The sequence below is a fragment of the Pseudophryne corroboree genome, chromosome 9 (assembly GCF_028390025.1).
Source record: "Pseudophryne corroboree isolate aPseCor3 chromosome 9, aPseCor3.hap2, whole genome shotgun sequence".
NCBI classification, from domain to species: domain Eukaryota; kingdom Metazoa; phylum Chordata; class Amphibia; order Anura; family Myobatrachidae; genus Pseudophryne; species Pseudophryne corroboree.
The window spans coordinates 84,264,459-84,290,246 of NC_086452.1; the positions used below are offsets into that span (position 1 = coordinate 84,264,459).

Below are 25,788 nucleotides of genomic sequence, written 5' to 3' on the forward strand. Positions count from 1 at the left end.
CCATAGGCGTGGACAAGTTGATCGCAGCAGCAGCAAAAAGTTGCTGGCTGTAATCAACTCGGAATGACCACCAGTACCTCCTCAACTGAATCCATCCACAGGGGTACAGTTACTAATCAGGGTGTTGTCAAGCTGCCAATTATCAGTAGCTGAGACCAATAGATTTAAAACAGCAATTGAAATACATTGTAGATTAGGATTTGTTTTATTTTATTTCTAAATCTGTGATCCATGATTGGCATCCTTGACAACCCCCTAGTTAGTCAAGATACAACACAGTTTTTAGTTATGGACCATCAAGTCGATGGCAGATCAGGAAGACGATCACAAAGCATTTGTTAGTTTTTCAGAAACATCAACTCTTATCTATCCATCATAATTGGCACAAAAAAACCTGATTTATAGGAAACTTCAACAATGGCCCTCATTCCGAGTTGATCGCACGTAGCAACTTTTTGCTGCTCGTGCGATCAACTAGACGCCGCCTATGGGGGAGTGTATTTCTGCATAGCAGGGCTGCGATCGCTTGTGCAGCCCTGCTATGCTAAAAAAGTTTCCTGCAAAACAAGACCAGGGTCAGACCTACTTACCCTGTGCAACGGATCCAGCGATGAAGGTCCCGGGATTGACGTCAGACATCCGCCCTCCAAACGCCTGGACATGCCTGCGTTCGGATCTCCACGGCCGGAAAATGGTGAGTAGACGCCCCGGAACGCCTCTCTGCTGTGAATCTTCTTGCGAACGCGCTAGCGATCACTTTCTTCTTCCTTCTGGCCGCTGTAACGGCGACAGCCGCAGCCGGGCAAAAACACGTGTGCGTATTGCGGCCGCCGTGCATGTGCAGTTCAGACCCGTTCGCACCGCAGCTAAGAACCGCTGCGTGCGAACGGGTCGGAATGACCCCCAATGTCCACAAGATTTGTGTATAATGGTTCTCTAATGGTGACTTTTATTGACCAGCTTCATGAAAATGTATTAAGTAGGCTGGTTACTGAGAAAGTCACTCTCCTTGTGTCACAATGCTGGGGAACACAGGATCGTGTGCCTTCGGTGACTACTAAGTTCTGCTACAGTATACTCAAAGAAATGATGTATGGTGCCATGGAAGCGGGTAACCTTGGTATCTACTATGGGGATATATTTGCATCATCTTTCAAATGGGATCCGGTCTGAAGATCGACACTGTCTAGGTCGACAATGTTTTGGTCGACCACTATAGGTCGACAGTCACTAGGGTGACAGGGTTTCTAGGTCGACATGTGCTAGGTCGACAGGTCAAAAGGTCGACATGAGTTTTGTCAAATTTTTTTCTTTTTTTGAACTTTTTCATACTTAACGATCCACATGGACTACGATTGGAACGGTAATCTGTGCCGAGCGAAGCGGTAGCGGAGCGTGGCACCTTGCTTCGCTCGCTATGTGAGGGGACACGGTGCACTAATTGGGGTTCCCGGTCACTCTACGAAGAAAATGACCCTCCCCCCAAAAAAACTCATGTCGACCTTTTGACCTGTCGACCTAGCACATGTCGACCTAGAAACTCTGTCGACCTTCCAACCCTGACGACCTAGTGACTGTCGACCTATAGTGGTCGACCTAAACATTGTCGACCTAGACACTGTCGATCTAATGATCCACACCCTTTCAAATATACAAAAATATATAACAGAAGAATTCACCACTCTCGAGCTTAACGGAAGCAAAACTAGGCCTCATACTGGCTTTAGTGACATATGCAATGATTATGTATACAAGAGATGATGGCTTTATCTGTTCACTAGGTACTGATGACCACAGCCCTTATAGCTAATATATAGCTTTACTTGATTTCACTTCCAGATGGTGAATAAAAAGCACTCGGTTCTCATCCTCAATGCAGTGACTTGAGATGAATGATTGAACCACTGGATCTTTAACGCATTTCGCCAGTGATCCTACCAACTTCCTTAGGACAAATTTCCTCAGCACCTTTTGGGAGAGTTCTTATTGGGCTGCTAGTGAAATGCGGTAAAGGGCCAGTGGTTTAATCCCACAAGTAAAAGGACATTCACAACTGGCTGCATTTAGGATCAGTGGACTGCTTCTTGTTCATCTGGAGGTTTATTCTACACAGTACAGGTAGCATGTCACCCAAGTGAGTGGAGAACATCTTTAGGACAACGTCTGAGTTTGTAGTTGTTTTATTTCTTTATGCAATGGATACGGTACAATTAATATTTATTATAAAATAGAGTTGATTCAAAAAGCACAAACCTGGCATTGAAGGCTAACACATTTGTCACTGCTTTCTCAGGCGTTCTCCCACACGTTCACAGGTTCCCATGCAGTGAAGATGTAACCATAAATATTTTAAGATCAAATTAATTCTTAAAGGTATAAATCTCACCTATAATAAATTAAAATCTTCCACAGATAAGAAACAATATTTGTAGAGTACACATTTGTTTTCTCTTTCTTTCTTTGGTTCCGTCAGTGACGCTATTCATCAGCCGCATTGGGTACAGGATCCTGGTAATTCGTGTTGCCAGTGGTCATAATCCCAACCCTGGTATCCCGACTGTTGTAATTGCCAACAAGGGTGCAGGAGGCAGCTAATCCTGATCCTGTCCCTACCCCTCCTTTCCCGCAGCCTAAACATAACCCTCAGTTCCTGCGGCCTAACCCTAACCTCTCCTCACAGCCGCCTAACCCTAACAGTCCCACAGCCTAAACACAACCTTACCACCATAGACTAAACCTATCCCTCCCCCTGCAGCCTAACCCTACCCCCCTCACTGCCGCCTAACCCTAACAGTCCTGCAGCCTAAACATAACCTTACCGCCACAGACTAAACCTATCTCTCCCCCTGCAGCCTAACCCTAACTCCCCCTCACTGCCGCCTGACCCTAACAGTTCCACAGCCTAAACATAACCTTACCCCCACAGACTAAACCTATCCCTCCCCTGCAGCCTAACCCTAACCCCCTCACTGCCGCCTAACCCTAACAGTCCTGCAGCCTAAACATAACCTTACCGCCACAGACTAAACCTATCTCTCCCCCTGCAGCCTAACCCTAACTCCCCCTCACTGCCGCCTGACCCTAACAGTTCCACAGCCTAAACATAACCTTACCCCCACAGACTAAACCTATCCCTCCCCTGCAGCCTAACCCTAACCCCCTCACTGCCGCCTAACCCTAACAGTCCTGCAGCCTAAACATAACCTTACCGCCACAGACTAAACCTATCTCTCCCCCTGCAGCCTAACCCTAACCCCCTCACTGCCGCCTGACCCTAACAGTTCCACAGCCTAAACATAACCTTACCCCCACAGACTAAACCTATCCCTCCCCCTGCAGCCTAACCCCCCCTCACTGCCACCTAACCCTAACAGTCCTGCAGCCTAAACATAACCTTACCGCCTCAGACTAAACCTATCCCTCCCCTGCAGCCTAACCCTAACCCCCTCACTGCCGCCTAACCCTAACAGTCCTGCATCCTAAACATAACCTTACCCCCACAGACTAAACCTATCCCTCCCCTGCAGCCTAACCCTAACCCCCTCACTGCCGCCTAACCCTAACAGTCCTGCATCCTAAACATAACCTTACCGCCTCAGACTAAACCTATCTCTCCCCCTGCAGCCTAACCCTAACTCCCCCTCACAGCCGCCTGACCCTAACAGTCCCACAGCCTAAACATAACCTTACCACCATAGACTAAACCTATCCCTCCCCCTGCAGCCTAACCCTAACCCCCCTCACTGCCGCCTAACCCTAACAGTCCTTGTGATCACTTCAGCCTGTGCGGTCCCGGAATTGACGTCAGACACCCGCCCAGCAAACGCATAGACACGCCTGCGTTTTCCCTACCACTCCCAGCAAGCGTCCTCTTTCTGTCAATCTCCTTGCGATCACCCGTGCAAATGGATTCGTCGCTAGAAGCATTGGTCAACAACGATGCTGTTTGTACCTGTACAACATGCGTGCGCATTGCGGTGCATACGCAGTAGTAACCTGATCGCTGCGCAAATCGGCAGCATGCGATCAACTCGGAATGACCCCCTACATCCCCACCAGCCTTATGTTACTGCTTCATTCTGTTCCTTATCTGTTTAAGAGCTCACATTAGTAGTGTGCACACAGTAGCTTAGACTGTTACCACCTTTTGTTTATTATAGCCAAAATGCAAGCGGTGAATGGAATAAGTTTTGCAAACAAACAGCAGTTAATTTCTATGACAATGCTTTGTATTCATGCTATATTTTATTTCATGCAATTTGCAAGAGCAAATTGCATGAAATAAAATGATGATAACACAAATGGACGTCTTTTATAAATGCGACAACTATAATCTATGTGCTACAACATATAGCAAACCATCTGATATTCGCTTTGATCAGTCTGGAATAAGTTTGACTAATTAAAGCCACTGTCTAAAGGTCTGCTATGGAATATAGGGAATATATACAGTAGTTCCGTCACAATGTTATATCTGTCATTTGTATTAGTGAAGCTATTTATGACTTGTTGTTTTCTCTTATTAAAGGTGCTCATTGATGGGTTTCGATCTAAACAGACATTGGCAAGAACCTTCCCCATGGGCTCAGCCAACTCTATATGGAGTGAAGCAACTGATCCTGGAGATGCACACCAGTCCTGTAAGTTGAGCGTTTCTACTGTATATACAGTAAGGCAACTATTGCTGATTATGTTGGTTGAACACGTCGGCTGTATTTGTACCTTCATGGCATGCACGGAACTACTTGCCGATTTTCACACAATGATTTTATGTATGCATCTTTGTGGCTGGACCGTTCCTATCTGTATTTTTGGTTTCATACATATCATTATGAGGGCACGCTTGCACCAGCCCTATCCTCCAATTAGTGTGAAAACATAACAGAACATAGGGCCTAATTCAGACCTGATCGCTAGCAGTTTTTTGCAGGGCTGCGATCAGATAGTCGCCGCCCACCGGGGAGTGTATTTTAGCTGTGCAAGTGTGCGATCGCATGTGCAGCCGAGCAGTACAAAAAGATCTTTTGCAGTTTCTGAGTAGCCCAGGACTTACTCAGCCGCTGAGATCACTACAGCCTGTCCAGGACCGGAATTGACGTCAGACACCCGCCCTGCAAACGCTTGGACACGCCTGAGTTTTTCCAACCACTCCCTGAAAACGATCATTTGCCACCCACAAACTCCCTCTTTCTGTCAATCTCCTTGTGATCGGCTGTGCAAATGGATCCTTCGCAAAACCCATCGCACAGCAACGATCCGCTTTGTACCCGAGCGACGCGTCTGCGCATTGCAGTGTAAACGCATGCGCAGTTTTGACCTGATCGCAGCAGAAAAAGCTAGCATGTGATCAGGTCTGAATTACCCCCTTAGATTTGTATTGTTTGCATTGAGAAACTATGTGTGTGCGTGTATGTATACATATACAGTGTATATAGATAGATATACTATATATATATATATATATATATATAGTATATCTATATATATATATATATATATACTATATCTATAGTATATCTATAGTATATATATATATATATATATATATATATATATATATATATACAGGTTGAGTATCCCATATCCAAATATTCCGAAATACGGAATATTCCGAAATACGGACTTTTTTGAGTGAGAGTGAGATAGTGAAACCTTTGTTTTTTGATGGCTCAATGTACACAAACTTTGTTTAATACACAAAGTTATTAAAAATATTGTATTAAATGACCTTCAGGCTGTGTGTATAGGGTGTATATGAAACATAAATGAATTGTGTGAATGTAGACACACTTTGTTTAATGCACAAAGTTATAAAAAATATTGGCTAAAATTACCTTCAGGCTGTGTGTATAAGGTGTATATGAAACATAAATGCATTCTGTGCTTAGATTTAGGTCCCATCACATTGATATCTCATTATGGTATGCAATTATTCCAAAATACGGAAAAATCCGATATCCAAAATACCTCGGGTCCCAAGCATTTTGGATAAGGGATACTCAACCTGTGTATACATATACACACTCACTTATATATATCAAGCTGGCCAACTAACGTCAAAGTCTTATCTTCTGGCCAGTCCCTACACTGACACTATCATTGTCCACCAGGTATCACACAGATTTTATATGCAAACTGTGCTTATTTCATGGGTTTAGGTCTGCAAGCTCCGCAGCCTTTATAATTATTAATGTTTGGTTCCGTAGCAGCTCAGTGTGAATACGCTCTACAAACAGACAGGGAGCACTCAAACCAACTGTTCACAGAAATGTTCTTCTGCATATATAAGTATACAGTACATAGGCAGGGCCGTCTTTTCGTATGGGCTCAGTGGGCTCTTGCCCAAGGGCCCCAGGAGTATAAGGGCCCTAGGCTGATAGCTGAGAGTCCCCTCTTTCCAGGGATACCAGATTTTTGAAAATCGGGCAAGGGGAACCAGAGATATCCGACTTCAAAGCAGTGGTCCCCATCCAAGCCTGTTAATTGCTCTTCCCAGCCAGATATCTCGGATTTTGTTTGACTTATAGTTTTTCAGAGGGTATACTCCAAACGCTGGGACTCTCCCCTTTTGGTGAACACTGGCAGCTTGTCTCTACTATGCCCAGAACCAGATATATCAGCCTTCCAGCAGCTGGTCCCTGCTCCAGCTCTGCACGCCTGGTATACAGTTTTATATTTTAGTTGGTGGATTGCTCTGGCTTCTGAACTCTGATCCCCAAGTCCCCAGTACCTCCTGAAAGGAGGGACTCTTTAGTGTTTTCATCCCATTCAAAGCTAAGAAATCTACTTCCAGGAACTGGAGATATCTGCACTCAAGCAAGCTGCCCTCCCACCGGAAAATGGTGAATATTAAGCCCACGCCACTATCCACCCCTCCCCTGCGTATTAAACACCCCCTACCACCCTGAAAGTCATGTACCAGGGCCCCTTCATTCAGCCCAATGCCCCCTTCTACAGTTTAGTGTTCTCCCTCCTGCCCCATTTCCCACCATCTGTGCAGTAAAGGAGTAATTAGCAGAAATTACTGCTCCAGGTCCTACATGCTAAATTGAAGATAGAACACCCCCTACTGCCCACGAGACATCAAAGCTGCCACTGACAGCCCCCCCACCCCTACTGCTGGAGGTTAGGTAGGGGCCCCAGTGCATTGTTGTGCCCAGGGGCCCACACTGCTGTTAAGACGGCCCTGTACATAGGTTCCAAACACTGGTATAATTTGCTACTGGAGAGCATCTGGATATATCAGACTCTCTACTTGGAGAGAACCCGAAGCCAATTTAAATTTGAAGCCTGCTTCTTCCCCATGTCATATTAATTAGGGCTGAACAACTACACTAGAAGATCGGAATACATAGGATATACCGATGTCCGGGATCCCGGCTGTCATGATCCTGACAGCGGGATCCCAGCCACCAATATATGGGCAGCAGGGCGAGCGCTAGAAAGCCCCTTGCGTGCTCGCTATGCTTGACACTCTGCGGGCACTGTGGCTTTCTGCGCTAGCCACAGGTTATATTCTCCCTCTATGTCATGGATACTCATAAAGGGAGAAAAGCCTGTGGCGTTGAGATTTCACCGCCTGCTGGGATTCTGGCGTTGGCATTGCGACCACCGGGATCCCGACAGGTGGTCTCGTGACTGCCTCCCAGAAGAGCCACATAGGAACATACCATAGATGTTGCCGCTCCTGGTACCCCGTTGTGTTAATGTTACATAAAACCCACTTTGCCAACAACTCACTGAGAATACGATAAAGGGGAGGGGCACGCTAATTATGTTTCCTGCTGTAAACTCCAGCAAATTTAATATCAATTTCTGCTTCTTTATATTCATTTGTTGAAGGCCATTAAATATAACTGCAGACTCCTCTGGAATAAAAAGATGAGTGAGCAGAACTGGGAATTATTGCGAATATGGAAAGAACATTAATTCTGGAAGCAACCAATTCCGTTCGACAGTATATATTAATGCACAGAACTTTTATTTGTCTTTTTTAAACATCCGGAAAAGTGCTTCTTGTTACTTAAATGAAAATCATTCAAAAAAGTTAACATATGGAACCCTCTGGGCATCTGTTTAAGCTTTGAGAGAGACCGGACGAAAGTTTTTTTCATGAGTGTTTGAAATAAAGTTCTATTTAAGCTTATGAAAGGAGATGGATTCTCTGTAATATTCCCAGAGAGCTTGTGTTCAAGACAAGTTAGGTCTTTGAATCATTAAGCAGGCACTGATTGATTGAAACATCATATTTCTTTCGCTGGCTGAATTAAATGTAGAATACTGGGCAGTGTCTTTCCTGGTTAGAGGGATTATACCGCTCCACAATTTAAAATCTCAGTCTACAGTTATTTGAATTTTTTTTTTTTGCCTTCTTTGTAAGCAGAGATACAGTACCTGGCGTTCAAGGGTCCATCATTACTAAAGGAAGGCTTCGTGATACTAAGGGGCTATTCATTATAGTGCTCCTACACACCCTGTTAATTATGTATTTGACTCACTGTGAGTTGCAGCAACAGACACAATACTGTCGGAGTCAGATTAAAGGGGTCATTCTGACCTGATCGCACGCTGCAGTTTTTCGCAGCGTAGCGATCGGGTCAGAACTGCACATGCGCCGGCACTGTAGTGTGCCAGCGCATGGCCACTCATCGCTGTGTTCCGATCGCCTCTGCCTCATTGAGGGGGCGAAACAGCGGCGCTTGGCCACCGTTTCGTGGGCGCAGTCCGGCCAACGCAGGCGTGGCTGGACCGTGCGGGGAGTGGCCCGCAGCGGCTGCGTAGAGAGAAGCGGGCGGTAGGGAGGGGATACAGAGGTGTAGGGAGGAGGGGATACAGAGACGTGGGGCGGTAGGGAGGGGATACAGAGACGTGGGGCGGTAGGGAGGGGACAGAGAGGCGCGGGGCGGTAGGGAGGGGATAGAGAGACGCGGGGCGATAGGGAGGGGATAGAGAGAAGCGGGGCGGTAGGGTCGGGATATACAGAGGCGTAGGGAGGAGGGGATACAGAGACGTGGGGCGGTAGGGAGGGGATAGAGAGACGCGGGGTGGTAGGAAGGGGATAGAGAGACGCGGAGCAGTAGGGAGGAGGGGATACAGAGACGTGGGGCGGTAGGGAGGGGATACAGAGACGTGGGGCGGTAGGGAGGGGACAGAGAGACGTGGGGCGGTAGGGAGGGGATAGAGACGTGGGGCAGTAGGGAGGGGACAGAGAGACGCGGGGCGGTAGGGAGGGGATAGAGACGCGGGCGGTAGGGAGGGGATAGAGAGAAGCGGGGTGGTAGGGTGGGGATACAGAGGTGTAGGGAGGAGGGGATACAGAGACGTGGGGCGGTAGGGAGGGGATACAGAGACGCGGGCCAGTAGGGAGGGGATAGAGAGACGCAGGGCGGTAGGGAGGGGATAGAGAGACGCGGGGCGGTAGGGAGGGCATAGAGATACGCGGGGTGGTAGGGAGGGGATAAAGAGAAGCGGGCGGTAGGGAGGGTCCCCAGTGAGGAAGCTGATGAAGAAAGGGGGGGGGGGAGTAGTGGAGTGGGTGTACTTGTGCAAAGTGGCGAGCAGACATAGATACAGTGGGTAGGATGGCCGGAGGGACTCACCGTTGGGGCTGTGGCCGCCTGCTGCAGGCTGTGAAATAGTATTGTATCCAGAGGCGTCACCAGGTGTGGGAGAGCAGTCTGTACTATTACATTCCCCCCCCCCCCCAGTCGCACGACCAAATGTAAAAGGGGCGTGGTCTCGCGGGTCTATTCTCTCTCACTCGGGGGGTGTTTGCAGCTTGCCTGTAGATGCTGGCAGCTCCCGGAGACTGCAGTGTGTGTGTGCCGGCTCTTCTCTGTGACAGGAGGCCATACTTGCCTACCTAACCCTCTCCATGAGGGAGAAAATGCTCTGTTCCTGGACTTTCCTGGTAATGTATGACTGCCATCACCTGTGGTGAGCTAGGTAATTGATAAGAAAGGTGTTTCACCACAGGTGATGGCAATCATACATTACCAGGAAAGTCCAGGAACAGAGCATTTTCTCCCTCATGGAGAGGGTCAGGTAGGCAAGCATGCAGGAGGCGAGTGCTGCAGGAGATGATGTCACTGCAGCACTCGGCTCCTGTCACAGCAGGAGAGCTGACAGCTGGATGTGTGCGGAGGAGGCGGCGGGTCTGTGTACGCGGCGCAGGGATGGCTATGAAAGCCTTCTCCTGCGCCACCCGTCCCTCCTAATGTCTATGCCTGTGGCAGCAGCAGCAGCAGGTGTTGTTCGGCCGGCGCCGTGGCTGGGGAGTCAGAGTTGGGGGGGGGGGGGGTGAGATGGACAGGCAGCAGGAGCAGAGACTTGCTGCACATGTGGTGGGCGACCTCTGTGACTCCACCCACCGCTGTGACTCCGCCCAGTGTTACGGCCAGGCACAGAATCACAGACTTGGGCTAATATATAGCAGACTGCCTGGGAAGGCTGCAGGATCTGTGTGTGAGAGACACGCTTTCTGATGCAAGTGGGGAACAGCCACAAAGAAGTATCTGAGATATACAGGCTTAATCTCAAGAATTCATCTGGTGGGGAAACAGCCACAAAGAATTATCTGATATACAGGCCTAATCTCAAGAATCTATCCGGTACTTATATTATATTCACATACATATCACTCCATTTATTCCTAAATACTACACCATATGGCGCCTGTTCTTTTCCCCTGCCTTACATATATATATATATATATATATATATATATATATAGCTGTATGTAGGTATCTCTGTCTCACTCTTATCTATATATCTATTGGACTGAATCGGCATCGGGAGTGTCACTACTCATCTCAGCGACCCCGAAAGCTATGGATTTTTACATGTCACCCCCTTCCCAACCCCACCCCTAGGGGTGCTAGCGGTGCCTTACCCCCGCAGTATTTTTTTCCAGATTGTAAGTCATATGTGTAACGAGTTTTGTGGACTATTTTCATTGCGCCCATCACTATTCACCTCCGCGACCTCGAAAATGATGGATTTTTACATGTCACCCCCTTCCCACCCCCACCCCTAGGGGTGCTAGAGGTGTCGTACCCCCACAGTATTTTTATCCAGATTGTAAATCATATGTGTGCCAAGCTTGGTGTAAATTGCTTCAGGCATTCCAGAGTTATGCTGGAACATACATACACAAATACACACATCCATTTTTATATATATATAAACACGCCTGCCGCTGCTAATCTTTGTCAGGCCGCACCTCCGGGCGAGCCTTCCTCGGATTGATGCTGTCAAAAGGCTGGCGCTGAGAATAATCGACCTCATTCTCTGCCCCGTCCCACCTCTGATGCTGCCCTGATCAGTGCTGTAAATGCTGGGACGACAGGTCAAGCTCTGCCCGCTGTATGTTATATATGGAAAGGTTTGCAGGGATAGGCTCAGGGCCGGATTAACAATGGGGAGGATGGAGCTGCAGCTCCAGGCCCCCCATTGAAAATAGGCCCACATGATCTCTGCAGTGAAGCCAGCCAGTGTTGACAGGAGAAACTACTTTTCTCCTGTCATCACTGATCACTCAGCAACAGGAAATGCCTCCCTCCCGGCCAAATCTCCCCCTATCACCTCCGAACTGCCCGCACCCCGCAGCCGTGCACAGCGGGTCCCCTCACCTGGGTTGCTTAACTTGCCTGAGTGAACAAGGCAGATCAGAGTCAGACCCCGGGATGTCATAAGCTCCGCCCAAAACGGCGATAAGCCCCGCCCCCTGGACGGTATGCAGCTGTGCTTTCTCACACTGCCTGAAGCCCCGCCCCCATCCTATCTAAAGCTCAGTCCCCAGCTGCTCCACTCCTTCCACACTGAGGCTGGATCCACCCCTCCCTTCCCCTGGGAAGCCCGAAGCTCCGCCCATAAGCCTGAATAGCTCCGCCCCCTGGAAGATAGCAGCGTGTCCCCTTACGGTCATCAGAAGTCCTGCTGTCAGTCCGAGTCCTCTCCTTCTCCATTGCTACCAAACAGTGTTGTTAAGTTTATGAAGTGTTCTGCAGCTGTTGCCTGTCATTGGCTGCTGTGGCTCTACAGAGAGAGGTACCTAGTGACAATATCTAGTAGTGGGCACTACAGAGGCACTGTTAAGGTGGGTACACACTGGAAGATATATCTGCCGATCAATTGATCTGCAGATATATCTATGGACGGATCGGGCAGTGTGTTGTGCATACACACTGCCCGATCCGTCGGGTACTGTCATGAACTAGGCGGGCGTGTACACGCCCGCCCAGTTCAGCTGTCAATCACCGCCGGCCGCCGCAGCATGTGTACGGGTGGTCGGCCGACCGCCCGTACACACACAGCGGTGCGCCAATATATCGGGCGACAGAACGGCCGATATATCGGCAAGTGTGTACGGGCCTTTAGAGGCAGAGGCATAACAAGGGCAGGGCTCATATCCTGGGCCCGTGACAGACTCGGCAGAGGGAGTACGGCACAGCCGGCCAGAGCAGTGTAAATATGGCAGAGTGGGATTCTGCAGGGTATTTGTTTTCATAATGTACTATTTACTCCGCCACCCAGTGCTCACAAGCATCTGAGCTTGCCTGTGGGGTATGGAAAGACGCCACTGGACCAGTGGGGGTAGGGACTTCCATAAGTAGGCAGGATGTAGCCCCCTCCTAGCCAATAGAAGCCAGGTGACTTCATATTGGGTGAGCAGGCAGACCCCAGGGAAGCTGCATACTAGTGTCTGCATAATAGTGGATGTGGTCTGACACGGGCTTAATGGGTAGGGGCGTGCCATGCACACCAAACTTGCGCAGTACAGTGGTGCAGGAAGGGATCACAGTAATGTGGTGTGGGAAGGTAGCGCAGTAATGTGTTGCGGGGAGGTAGCGCAGTAATGTGGTGTGGGAAGGTAGCGCAGTATGGTGGCGTGGGAAGGTAGCGCAGTATGGTGGTCTGGGAAGGTAGCGCAGTATAGTGGTGCGGGAAGGTAGCGCAGTAACGGGGTGCGGGAAGGTAGCGCAGTAATGTGTGGGAAGGTAGCGCAGTAATGTGTTGCGGGGAGGTAGCGCAGTATGGTGGTGCGGGAAGGTAGCGCAGTATTGTGGTGTGGTAAGGTAGCGCGGTAATGTGGTGCGGGAAGGTAGCGCAGTATGGTGGCATGGGAAGGTAGCGCAGTATGGTGGTCTGGAAAGGTAGCGCAGTAATGTGGTGCGGGAAGGTAGCGCAGTAATGTGTGGGAAGGTAGCGCAGTAATGTGTTGCGGGGAGGTAGCGCAGTAATGAGGTGCGGGAAGGTAGCGCAGTATGGTGGCGTGGGAAGGTAACGCAGTATGGTGGTCTGGGAAGGTAGCGCAGTATGGTGGTGCGGGAAGGTAGCGCAGTAATGTGGTGCGGGAAGGTAGCGCAGTAATGTGTGGGAAGGTAGCGCAGTAATGTGTTGCGGGGAGGTAGCGCAGTATGGTGGTGCGGGAAGGTAGCGCAGTAATGTGCGGGAAGGTAGCGCAGTAATGTGTGGGAAGGTAGCGCAGTAATGTGTTGCGGGGAGGTAGCGCAGTAATGTGGTGTGGGAAGGTAGTGCAGTATGGTGGCGTGGGAAGGTAGCGCAGTATGGTGGCCTGGGAAGGTAGCGCAGTATAGTGGTGCGGGAAGGTAGCGCAGTAATGGGGTGCGGGAAGGTAGCGTAGTAATGTGTGGGAAGGTAGCGCAGTAATGTGGTGCGGGGAGGTAGCGCAGTATGGTGGTGCGGGAAGGTAGCGCAGTATTGTGGTGTGGTAAGGTAGCGCGGTAATGTGGTGCGGGAAGGTAGCGCAGTATGGTGGCGTGGGAAGGTAGCGCAGTATGGTGGTCTGGGAAGGTAGCGCAGTATGGTGGTGCGGGAAGGTAGCGCAGTATGGTGGCGTGGAAAGGTAGCGCAGTATGGTGGTGTGGGAAGGTAGTGCAGTAATGTGTGGGAAGGTAGCGCAGTAATGGAGTGTGGGAAGGTAGCGCAGTAATGTGGTGTGGGAAGGTAGCGCAGTAATGTGGTGTGGGAAGGTAGCGCAGTAATGTGATGTGGGGAAGTAGCGCAGTATGGTTGTGCGGGAAGGTAGCGCAGTAATGGAGTTTGGGAAGGTAGCGCAGTAATGTGATGTGGGGAGGTAGCGCAGTAATGTGGTGTGGGGAGGTAGCGCAGTATGGTGGTGCGGGAAGGTAGCGCAGTAATGGAGTGTGGGGAGGTAGCGCAGTAATGTGGTGTGGGAAGGTAGCGCAGTAATGTGACGTGGGGAGGTAGCGCTGTATGGTGGTGTGGGAAGGTAGCGCAGTAATGTGGTGTGGGGAGGTAGCGCAGTATGGTGGTGTGGGAAGGTAGTGCAGTAATGTGGTGCGGGAAGGTAGCGCAGTAATGTGGTGCGGGGAGGTAGCGCAGTATGGTGGTGCGGGAAGGTAGCGCAGTAATGTGGTGTGGGAAGGTAGCGCAGTATGGTGGCGTGGGAAGGTAGCGCAGTATGGTGGTTGGTGGTCTGGGAAGGTAACGCAGTATAGTGGTGCGGGAAGGTAGCGCAGTAATGGGGTGCGGGAAGGTAGCGCAGTAATGTGTGGGAAGGTAGCGCAGTAATGTGTTGCGGGGAGGTAGCGCAGTATGGTGGTGCGGGAAGGTAGCGCAGTATTGTGGTGTGGTAAGGTAGCACGGTAATGTGGTGTGGGAAGGTAGCGCAGTATGGTGGCATGGGAAGGTAGCGCAGTATGGTGGTCTGGGAAGGTAGCGCAGTAATGTGGTGCGGGAAGGTAGCGCAGTAATGTGTGGGAAGGTAGCGCAGTAATGTGTTGCGGGGAGGTAGCGCAGTAATGTGGTGCGGGAAGGTAGCGCAGTATGGTGGCGTGGGAAGGTAGCGCAGTATGGTGGTCTGGGAAGGTAGCGCAGTATAGTGGTGCGGGAAGGTAGCGCAGTAATGGGGTGCGGGAAGGTAGCGCAGTAATGTGTGGGAAGGTAGCGCAGTAATGTGTTGCGGGGAGGTAGCGCAGTATGGTGGTGCGGGAAGGTAGCGCAGTATTGTGGTGTGGTAAGGTAGCGCGGTAATGTGGTGCGGGAAGGTAGCGCAGTATGGTGGCATGGGAAGGTAGCGCAGTATGGTGGTCTGGAAAGGTAGCGCAGTAATGTGGTGCGGGAAGGTAGCGCAGTAATGTGTGGGAAGGTAGCGCAGTAATGTGTTGCGGGGAGGTAGCGCAGTAATGAGGTGCGGGAAGGTAGCGCAGTATGGTGGCGTGGGAAGGTAACGCAGTATGGTGGTCTGGGAAGGTAGCGCAGTATGGTGGTGCGGGAAGGTAGCGCAGTAATGTGGTGCGGGAAGGTAGCGCAGTAATGTGTGGGAAGGTAGCGCAGTAATGTGTTGCGGGGAGGTAGCGCAGTATGGTGGTGCGGGAAGGTAGCGCAGTAATGTGCGGGAAGGTAGCGCAGTAATGTGTGGGAAGGTAGCGCAGTAATGTGTTGCGGGGAGGTAGCGCAGTAATGTGGTGTGGGAAGGTAGTGCAGTATGGTGGCGTGGGAAGGTAGCGCAGTATGGTGGCCTGGGAAGGTAGCGCAGTATAGTGGTGCGGGAAGGTAGCGCAGTAATGGGGTGCGGGAAGGTAGCGTAGTAATGTGTGGGAAGGTAGCGCAGTAATGTGGTGCGGGGAGGTAGCGCAGTATGGTGGTGCGGGAAGGTAGCGCAGTATTGTGGTGTGGTAAGGTAGCGCGGTAATGTGGTGCGGGAAGGTAGCGCAGTATGGTGGCGTGGGAAGGTAGCGCAGTATGGTGGTCTGGGAAGGTAGCGCAGTATGGTGGTGCGGGAAGGTAGCGCAGTATGGTGGCGTGGAAAGGTAGCGCAGTATGGTGGTGTGGGAAGGTAGTGCAGTAATGTGTGGGAAGGTAGCGCAGTAATGGAGTGTGGGAAGGTAGCGCAGTAATGTGGTGTGGGAAGGTAGCGCAGTAATGTGGTGTGGGAAGGTAGCGCAGTAATGTGATGTGGGGAAGTAGCGCAGTATGGTTGTGCGGGAAGGTAGCGCAGTAATGGAGTTTGGGAAGGTAGCGCAGTAATGTGATGTGGGGAGGTAGCGCAGTAATGTGGTGTGGGGAGGTAGCGCAGTATGGTGGTGCGGGAAGGTAGCGCAGTAATGGAGTGTGGGGAGGTAGCGCAGTAATGTGGTGTGGGAAGGTAGCGCAGTAATGTGACGTGGGGAGGTAGCGCTGTATGGTGGTGTGGGAAGGTAGCGCAGTAATGTGGTGTGGGGAGGTAGCGCAGTATGGTGGTGTGGGAAGGTAGTGCAGTAATGTGGTGCGGGAAGGTAGCGCAGTAATGTGGTGCGGGGAGGTAGCGCAGTATGGTGGTGCGGGAAGGTAGCGCAGTAATGTGGTGTGGGAAGGTAGCGCAGTATGGTGGCGTGGGAAGGTAGCGCAGTATGGTGGTCTGGGAAGGTAACGCAGTATAGTGGTGCGGGAAGGTAGCGCAGTAATGGGGTGCGGGAAGGTAGCGCAGTAATGTGTGGGAAGGTAGCGCAGTAATGTGTTGCGGGGAGGTAGCGCAGTATGGTGGTGCGGGAAGGTAGCGCAGTATTGTGGTGTGGTAAGGTAGCACGGTAATGTGGTGTGGGAAGGTAGCGCAGTATGGTGGCATGGGAAGGTAGCGCAGTATGGTGGTCTGGGAAGGTAGCGCAGTAATGTGGTGCGGGAAGGTAGCGCAGTAATGTGTGGGAAGGTAGCGCAGTAATGTGTTGCGGGGAGGTAGCGCAGTAATGTGGTGCGGGAAGGTAGCGCAGTATGGTGGCGTGGGAAGGTAACGCAGTATGGTGGTCTGGGAAGGTAGCGCAGTATGGTGGTGCGAGAAGGTAGCGCAGTAATGTGGTGCGGGAAGGTAGCGCAGTAATGTGTGGGAAGGTAGCGCAGTAATGTGTTGCGGGGAGGTAGCGCAGTATGGTGGTGCGGGAAGGTAGCGCAGTAATGTGCGGGAAGGTAGCGCAGTAATGTGTGGGAAGGTAGCGTACTAATGTGTTGCGGGGAGGTAGCGCAGTAATGTGGTGTGGGAAGGTAGCGCAGTATGGTGGCGTAGGAAGGTAGCGCAGTATGGTGGTCTGGGAAGGTAGCGCAGTATAGTGGTGCGGGAAGGTAGCGCAGTAATGGGGTGCGGGAAGGTAGCGCAGTAATGTGTGGGAAGGTAGCGCAGTAATGTGTTGCGGGGAGGTAGCGCAGTATGGTGGTGCGGGAAGGTAGCGCAGTATTGTGGTGTGGTAAGGTAGCGCGGTAATGTGGTGCGGGAAGGTAGCGCAGTATGGTGGCGTGGGAAGGTAGTGCAGTATGGTGGTCTGGGAAGGTAGCGCAGTATGGTGGTGCGGGAAGGTAGCGCAGTATGGTGGCGTGGAAAGGTAGCGCAGTATGGTGGTGTGGGAAGGTAGTGCAGTAATGTGTGGGAAGGTAGCGCAGTAATGGAGTGTGGGAAGGTAGCGCAGTAATGTGGTGTGGGAAGGTAGCGCAGTAATGTGATGTGGGGAAGTAGCGCAGTATGGTTGTGCGGGAAGGTAGTGCAGTAATGGAGTTTGGGAAGGTAGCGCAGTAATGTGATGTGGGGAGGCAGCGCAGTAATGTGGTGTGGGGACGTAGCGCAGTATGGTGGTGCGGGAAGGTAGCGCAGTAATGGAGTGTGGGGAGGTAGCGCAGTAATGTGGTGTGGGAAGGTAGAGCAGTAATGTGATGTGGGGAGGTAGCGCAGTATGGTGGTGTGGGAAGGTAGCGCAGTAATGTGGTGTGGGGAGGTAGCGCAGTAATGTGGTGTGGGGAGGTAGCGCAATACGGTGGTGTGGGAAGATAGCACAATACGGTGGTTTGGGAAAGTAGTGCAGTATGGTGGTGTGGGAAAGTAGTATAGTACGGTGGTGTGGGAAGGTAACACAGTAATCTGGGGAGGCAGGTATAGTACGGGAATGTAGGTCTGAGAGGTAGTGCAGTGAAATAGTGTGGAGAAGTAGTGTGGGGAGGTAGCGTAGTGATAAACTGTAGGGATGTAGTGCAGTGATGTAGTGTGAATAAGTATCATAGTGGGGATGTAGTTATGTGAATGCCAGTCACTATACTGACGCTGGACAGCACCGACAGTCGGCATGCCAACTAACAGGGACTATTCCTATTCACGGGTGTCCACGTCACCCATAGAGTGTGAATAGAACCTGGGGAGAGCGCAGCGAGCCACCCAGCCCACCTCGTGGCGAGCGCAGCAAGCCCACAAGGGGCTTTGATGCATTTACCCCCCCTGCCAGCATTCTGGAGATGGGGTCGTTATGGTGACCTCCGGAATCCCAAATGCCGGTCTCCCAATATCAACCCATCATAGTGATATAGTATGGGGATGTAGTGCAGTGTGGGGATGTAGTATGGGGAAGTAGCACAGTAATGTAATGTGGGGAGGTAGTGCAGTGATATAGTATCCACGCTCCCCTACCCACTTGGGAGAACTTCTCTACGGCACTGATTACACTACCTGCGACAGCACATACAGTAATTGTGGGTCATTCCGACCCATCACACGCAGCGGTTCATCGCTGCGGTGCAAACGGGTCGGGACTGTGCCTGCGCGGCATCCGCAATGCGCACGCGCTTCGTTGCGTGCCGGGCAGCGATGCCGCCAGCAGAAAAAGTGATTGCAGCGGCAATCGTAAGAAGACTGACAGGTGGGAGGCATTCCGGGGCATCAACTGACCATTTTCCAGGTGTGGTGAGGCGAACACGGGCGTGTTCAGGCGTTTGGAGGGCGGATGTCTGACGTCAGTCCTGGGACCTTTATCGCTGGATCCGTCGCACAGGGTAAGTAAGTCTGACCCTGGTCTTGTTTTGCAGGAAACATTTTTAGCATAGCAGGGCTGCACAAGCGATCGCAGCCTTGCTATGCAGAAATCCACTCCCCCCCCCATAGGCAGCGTCTAATTGATCACACGAGCAGCAAAAAGCTTCTACGTGCTATCAACTCGGAATGACCACCATAGGCCCTTCCTAACTCTCAGCTCCAGGCCCAAGTAGACCTTAATCTGGCACTGGATAGGCTGACTCTATTCCAAAGGGTCCTAGGTCTCCTTGCTTAGCTTCTCAATCGCTGCCGCCTGTCTCCCGCCGCCCGCCTGAGCCGCTGCCTCTGAAGCGATTCTGAGCACCGCATCCCCCCTGCACTGCCGTGATCTCTGGTCTCTGAGTGCCGCTGGCACCTGTCTCCCGCCACCTCTGCAGGGGACTCGGGAGTGCTGCCGCTAGCTCCCGGGTCTCTGCCTCTCTCTGCCTTGACACTCAGCCTGCCTGGAATCTGCCCTGGATGCCGGCTCACTCCCCTCGGAATTCGAGAGAGACGTGATGACGTCAGACGTCTCTCCCTGTCCCGGCTTACTCTGTCTCTCACACTGCCCTGCGCCCAGCCCAGCGATGCGAGGAGCTGCTAGCTTTGAGAGGAGGGGGACACTTGGGCAGGCTGCACAGTTTTCCATCCCCTTTGACTTTGTGAGATAGCAGCACTGCAGTGCCACATATGTATATAGACATTTTATTTTTCACCCCTTCTCACCCCCCATGCTGATGAGGGCTGAACTTGGACTGAAACGGCATTGGGAGTGTCACTATTCATCACAGTGCCCCCAAAAACTATGGATTTTTACATGTCACCCCCTTCCCACCCCTAGGGGTGCTAGGGGTGTCTTACCCCATATATATATATATATATATATATATATATATATATATATATACATTTTATTTTTCACCCCTGCTCACCCCCTATGCTGATGGGGCTGAACTTGGACTTAAACGGCTCCCACCTCTAGTGGGTGTCTTACCCCCACAGTATTTTTTTCCAGATTGTACACGCACACACCCCATTTGCAGTTTGCATCTCAATATTGGGCTCAGAAAGTTAGCTGTTTCTGTGATCCCTTTACACTTCAGGGTCTGACTGAGTTCAAGCATGTGCAGTGCCAGGAGAATGTAAGAACCGGAGGGGGCAGATCCCTCTTTGAAAGTGGGATCTCTTTCCCATAGGACTATAGGTTCCTTTAGTCAATTACCTTGTGCATGTCTGCAACTGCACCAAGAGTGATGTAACTGTGTGCTCTCCATGCTACTAGATGTTTGGCAGAGGTTGAACTCACAATTTACATCTATTTATAGTGAGGCCTCCTCTGAAGATTAATTAGCTAATCCTTAATTATAATACAGTGGCTAGAAGAGGCATTGGAAGGTTATTCTGGTTCAGTATATATGGGTTCCTAGATCCTTGATAAAACAATGCTCCTAGACTATTGAGAAGCTCAATGGCTCCCCGCGTCTAGAGTCAAGCATGAGAGGGAGTAAGGACCTTCCACTTGCTCAATCTCAAAATTTTAGCCAAGGGCAGGGTTTGGTACCCCCACAGTGAGAATGACAGCAAGCCCAAGCGTCAAAGACAGTGTCAAGTTACAGTATATGAGACAAGAATGTTTTGTCCATCTCAGTCCTTGTCAATCACTAATGGATGAATCTGAGGATAACTTGTTAGAAAACATGAATATACATGCCCTTTTTCACGGGAAGATAAGAGAGAGATTATGTCCATGGCTAAAACAAGTCAAGCTAGCCTGAGTTATGAGAGGGACACTCTAGAACTCTGTGAAAGTCCAGGGAGACAAGCTGTGCAGATAGAAGAAGTAAATACCTTCAGGAAAAATCTCCAGTTAAGGGTTGTCGCACCAGGCGAGAAAACAATATAGGAGATTGTGTGGGCCATTGCGATACGATATTGGTGGTGCCGATGGTATAATTAGTGAGGAGCACTACTGCTGGCAAAATGTGTTAGGGTATGTGTTAAAGGAATATTGGTTGGGTTTGAAGGGGTGGCAGGGTGGAGCTTCTGATTTTTGTACTGTGAGTAAAACCTTCTTGCTTTCTCACTGAAGTTGAATGTGCCTGTCCTGCCTCCTCAAAAATCAAATGGGCTCATTGCAGAAGCACACAAGAGGTTCACTTCAAGATCTTCTGCCTATGCACCTATGGGACCACACCCATGCTATACCGCCTAATTCTGTCTGACTGCCCAGATTTGCAGAACTTGAAAGGAGTGAGGCTCACATGAGTGTGCCCAGGACTTTCCCAGAAAACTGACATGTGTAGCTGTAAATTGGGCAGTGTTCCAGTGAGTTAGGGGCATGTTTTTTTTATAGCTATACCTTGAAAAAGATCCATTTGTGGATAGAAGCGAATTGGTGGGGACAGTACAGCCTGGATAGAGGGTGACCATACTGAGGGGGTGATTCAGAGGGGTGTGGTTCATCAAATCGACAGTGTCTAGGTCGACAATGTTTAGGTCGACCACTATAGGTCGACAGTCACTAGGTCGACATGGATGGAAGGTCGACAGGGTTTCTAGGTCGACATGTGCTAGGTCGACAGGTCTAAAGGTCGACATGAGGATTTTTATTTTTTTTGTGTCGTTTTCGTCGTAGAGTGACCGGGATCCCAAATTAGTGCACCGCGTCCCCTCGCATGGCTCGCTTCGCTCGCCATGCTTCGGGCATGGTGCCTTCGCTCCGCTACCGCTTCGCTCGGCACACTTTACCGTTCCAATCGTAGTCCACGTGGATCGTTAGGTATGAAAAAATTCAAAAAAAGAAAAAAAATGTGAAAAACTCATGTCGACCTTTAGACCTGTCGACCTAGCACATGTCGACCTAGAAACCCTGTCGACCTTCCATCCATGTCGACCTAGTGACTGTCGACCTATAGTGGTCGACCTAAACATTGTCGACCTAGACACTGTCGATCTTCAGACCGGGTCCCGATTCAGAGGTGATCGTAGATGTGCGAAAAAATGCACATCTATGATCACAATCTCTGACATGCGGGGTGGGGGGAAGCCCTGCATGCCAGGTCCTACCCCCCCCCCCCCCCCCCCTCCCGCACAGCTCAGATGAATTTGCTCCTAGCGGGTAGCTCCCTGCCTACACAGCCTAGCTGCCATGTTTTTGGCCGCAGCGGCCTGCCCCGCAAAAGTTCTGGACACGCCTGTATTGTCCAGACTGCGCCCCCCAATGTCGCCACCACGCCCCGTGACCACCTCTGCCTGTCAATCAGGCAGAGGCGATCACACCAGTGAGATGCCGTTCCACCTCACATGTGCGCACACGCAGTGCGGCTGCTATGCATGCGCACACACTACATGGCTTCAGACTGCAAACGCTACTGCTGCGGCATTCCAGTCTGAATTAGGCCCTGAGAACGGAAGGAGGAAACGCCTCAATGGGGCCGCATTCTGGTAACAACATTGAACCCTCTCACCACTTGGGTCTATTCTTGGCTTTGGTCTTGGAATAAAGGGTTGTTATTCGTGAACTTCTCTGGAACCTTTCTCTTCTTTTTGGTTGACAATATTGCCAAATACCGGGAAGGTGACCTACCTTCAAAGGGGTAGAGAAGAAATCAAATAGCATCAGTCAGGAGGGTAGGAAAAAGATCCTTGTATAAAAAGATGCTTATTATACCTCATACATCTGTGAGTGTATTATTAAGGGGGCATCCCCTGTAAAGGTATACTTATGGTGACGGTGATATCACCCAAAGGTGTTAGAAACATAGAAACATAGAATTTGTCGGCAGATAAGAACCACTTGGCCCATCTAGTCTGCCCCTTTTTTTTTTTTTTTTACATTATTTTTATCTCTAACCTTATTTGATCCTTATTTCTTTGTAAGGATATCCTTATGTCTATCCCATGCATGTTTAAATTGCTCTACTGTCTTAGCCTCTACCACCTCTGATAGGAGGCTATTCCACTTGTCCACTACCCTTTCTGTGAAATTATTTTTCCGCAAATTTCCCCTGAACCTCCCCCCCTCCAGCCTCAGTGCATGTCCTCGTGTCCTATTGCTTCTCTTCATTTGGAGAATGTTTCCCTCCTGGACTTTGTTAAAACCCTTGATATATTTGAAAGTTTCTATCATGTCCCCCCTTTCCCTCCTCTGCTCCAAACTATACATATTGAGATTTCTTAGTCTTTCTGGGTATGTTTTGTGATGTAGGCCATGCACCATTTTAGTTGCCCTCCTTTGTACAGTTTCTAATTTATTAATATCCTTTTGAAGATATGGCCTCCAGAACTGAATACAGTATTCTAGATGAGGCCGTACCAATGACCTATACAGTGGCATTATTACTTCTTTCTTTCTGCTGCTGATTCCGCTCCCAATGCAGCCAAGCATCTGACTAGTCTTCCTCATTGCCTTGTTACATTGCTTACCTGCCTTTAAGTCATCTGAAATAGTGACTCCTAGATCCCTTTCCTCCTCAGTAGTTTCCAGTACAGTGCCATTAATACTATATTTAGCTTTAGGATTTTTGAGACCCAAGTGCATGATTTTGCATTTTTTGGCATTAAACTGTAATTGCCAGACTCTTGACCATTCCTCTAGTCTACCTAGATCCTCAATCATTTGTTTTACCCCACCTGGTGTGTCTACCCTGTTGCATACCTTTGTGTCATCTGCAAAAAGGCATGCTTTCCCTTTAATGCCATTTGCAATGTCACCAATAAAGATATTAAAAAGCACTGTTCCAAGTACAGATCCCTGGGGTACTCCACTGGTAACATTTCCCTCCTGTGAATGCACTCCATTTACCACAACTCTCTGTTTTCTATCCATCAACCAAGATCTTATCCATTCAATAATCCTAATATCCAATCCCAAACTTTCAAGTTTATTTAGCAGTCTGCGATGTGGAACAGTGTCAAAAGCCTTACTAAAGTCTAGATAAGCTATATCTATGGCTCCACCTTTATCCATCCCTTTAGTCACACAATCAAAAAAGTCAATAAGATTTGTTTGAGATGATCTCCCCCCAGTGAATCCATGCTGTTTGGGATCCTGTAAATTGCCGGATTTGAGATAATCTACAACTCTTTCTTTTAAGAGTGTTTCCATCAATTTCCCTACTACTGATGTAAGACTCACTGGTCTGTAGTTGTTTGCCTCTTCCTTGTTTCCACTATTGTGCAGTGGGACTACGGTTGCTCTTTTCCAGTCCTCTGGAATTACTCCTGTAGCTAATGACTGGTTGAATAATTCTGTCAATGGTGCTACCAGCACCTCTTTAAGTTCTTTTAGTATCCTTGGATGTATCCCATCTGGCCCCATAGATTTGTCCACTTTCAGCTTTGAAAGTTCTGTTAGGACCTTCTCCTCTGTAAATGTACTTGTTTCATTTTCCTGAATATCCCTGCAACTTAACTGTGGCCCCTTCCCCTCTCTTTCAGTAGTAAATACTGAGCAAAAATAATCATTAAGATGATCTGCTATTAAATTGTCTCCTTCAACAAAACTCCCAGTGTCCGTCTTTAGTTTTATAATTCCGCCTTTTGTTTTTCTCCTTTCGCTTATATACCTAAAAAAAGTTTTGCCTCCTTTACCCACTGACTGGGCCATTTTCTCCTCAGCTTGTGCCTCTGCACATCTGATTACCTTCTTAGTCTCCTTCTGTCTAACAAGATATATCTCTTTGTCTTCATTATTTTGTGTCTGCTTATATTTCCTAAAAGCCATCTTTTTTGCTCTCACAATATTTGTTACTTCTTTTGCAAACCACACTGGCTTCCTTTTCCTTGTGTTTTTCCTAACAGTTTTGATACAAAGGTCTGTTGCCTTCAATATTACACATTTTATTGTTTCCCACCTCTCCTGCACTGCTTCCAAGTTCCACCACTCTGCCAAAGAATCGCTTACACATTGGCCCTCATTCCGAGTCGTTCGCTCTGTATTTTTCATCGCATCGCAGTGAAATTCCGCTTAGTGCGCATGCGCAATATTCGCACTGCGACTGCGCCAAGTATCTTTGCTATGAAGATAGTATTTTTACTCACGGCTTTTTCATCGCTCCGGCGATCGTAATGTGATTGACAGGAAATGGGTGTTACTGGGCGGAAACACAGCGTTTTATGGGCGTGTGGCTGAAAACGCTACCGTTTCCGGAAAAAACGCAGGAGTGGCCGGAGAAACGGGGGAGTGGTTGGGCGAACGCTGGGTGTGTTTGTGACGTCAAACCAGGAACGACAAGCACTGAACTGATCGCACAGGCAGAGTAAGTGTGGAGCTACTCTAAAACTGCTAAGTAGTTTGTGATCGCAATATTGCGAATACATCCGTCGCAATTTTAAGATGCTAAGATACACTCCCAGTAGGCGGCGGCTTAGCGTGTGTAACTCTGCTAAATTCGCCTTGCGACCGATCAACTCGGAATGAGGGCCATTTTCCCATCCCTACAAAATCAGCCTTCCTAAAATCCAACACTTTTTGTTTTTGTATGGGACGAGTCAGTCTCTGTCCTAATGCTGAACCATACTGCTTGATGTGCCTGTTTATTCACCTGAAAGTGTGAGTGTAATGTTTGGGGGGCAACCTCACAAATTTTGAGAGCATTCCGGGGATTGGATGCAGTGGCTAATGTCAGCTTTTGTTGGCGTTACCCTATAGAGGCCTATGGGCTTCTTTCTGCATTCTGCCCTGAGAGGGATCCCTCCCAGCACCCCCTGCAGCTGACGCACCACTCTGTATATGCGCAGAGGGACTCCCGGGTCTGAAACTTGGAAGTACCGACATCACAAAGGACAGCTCTTATCAGGAGAGCTGTCCTTTGCTATAGTAAGGGCAGTACGGATGGTGTACTGGTTAGCTTTACTGCCTCACAGCACTGAGGTCATGGGTTCGATTCCCACCACAGCTCTGTGTGGAGTTTGTATATTCTCCCCGTACTTGCGTGGGTTTCCTCCGGGTAATCTGGTTTTCTTCCACAATCCAAAAATATACTGGTCAGTTAATTGGC

The 25,788-nt window shown here is 49.7% G+C and overlaps 1 protein-coding gene across 1 annotated transcript in view; it reads left to right on the plus strand.

Moving 5' to 3' along the window:
• The window catches only part of AGBL4 (AGBL carboxypeptidase 4), a 669,979-nt gene that overhangs the window by 134,650 nt on the left and 509,541 nt on the right, over window positions 1-25,788 (plus strand). The window contains exon 4 of the mRNA XM_063941485.1: window positions 4,529-4,640. Within this exon, the coding sequence (XP_063797555.1) occupies window positions 4,529-4,640 (112 nt within the window). The remainder of the gene's footprint in view (window positions 1-4,528; window positions 4,641-25,788) is intronic.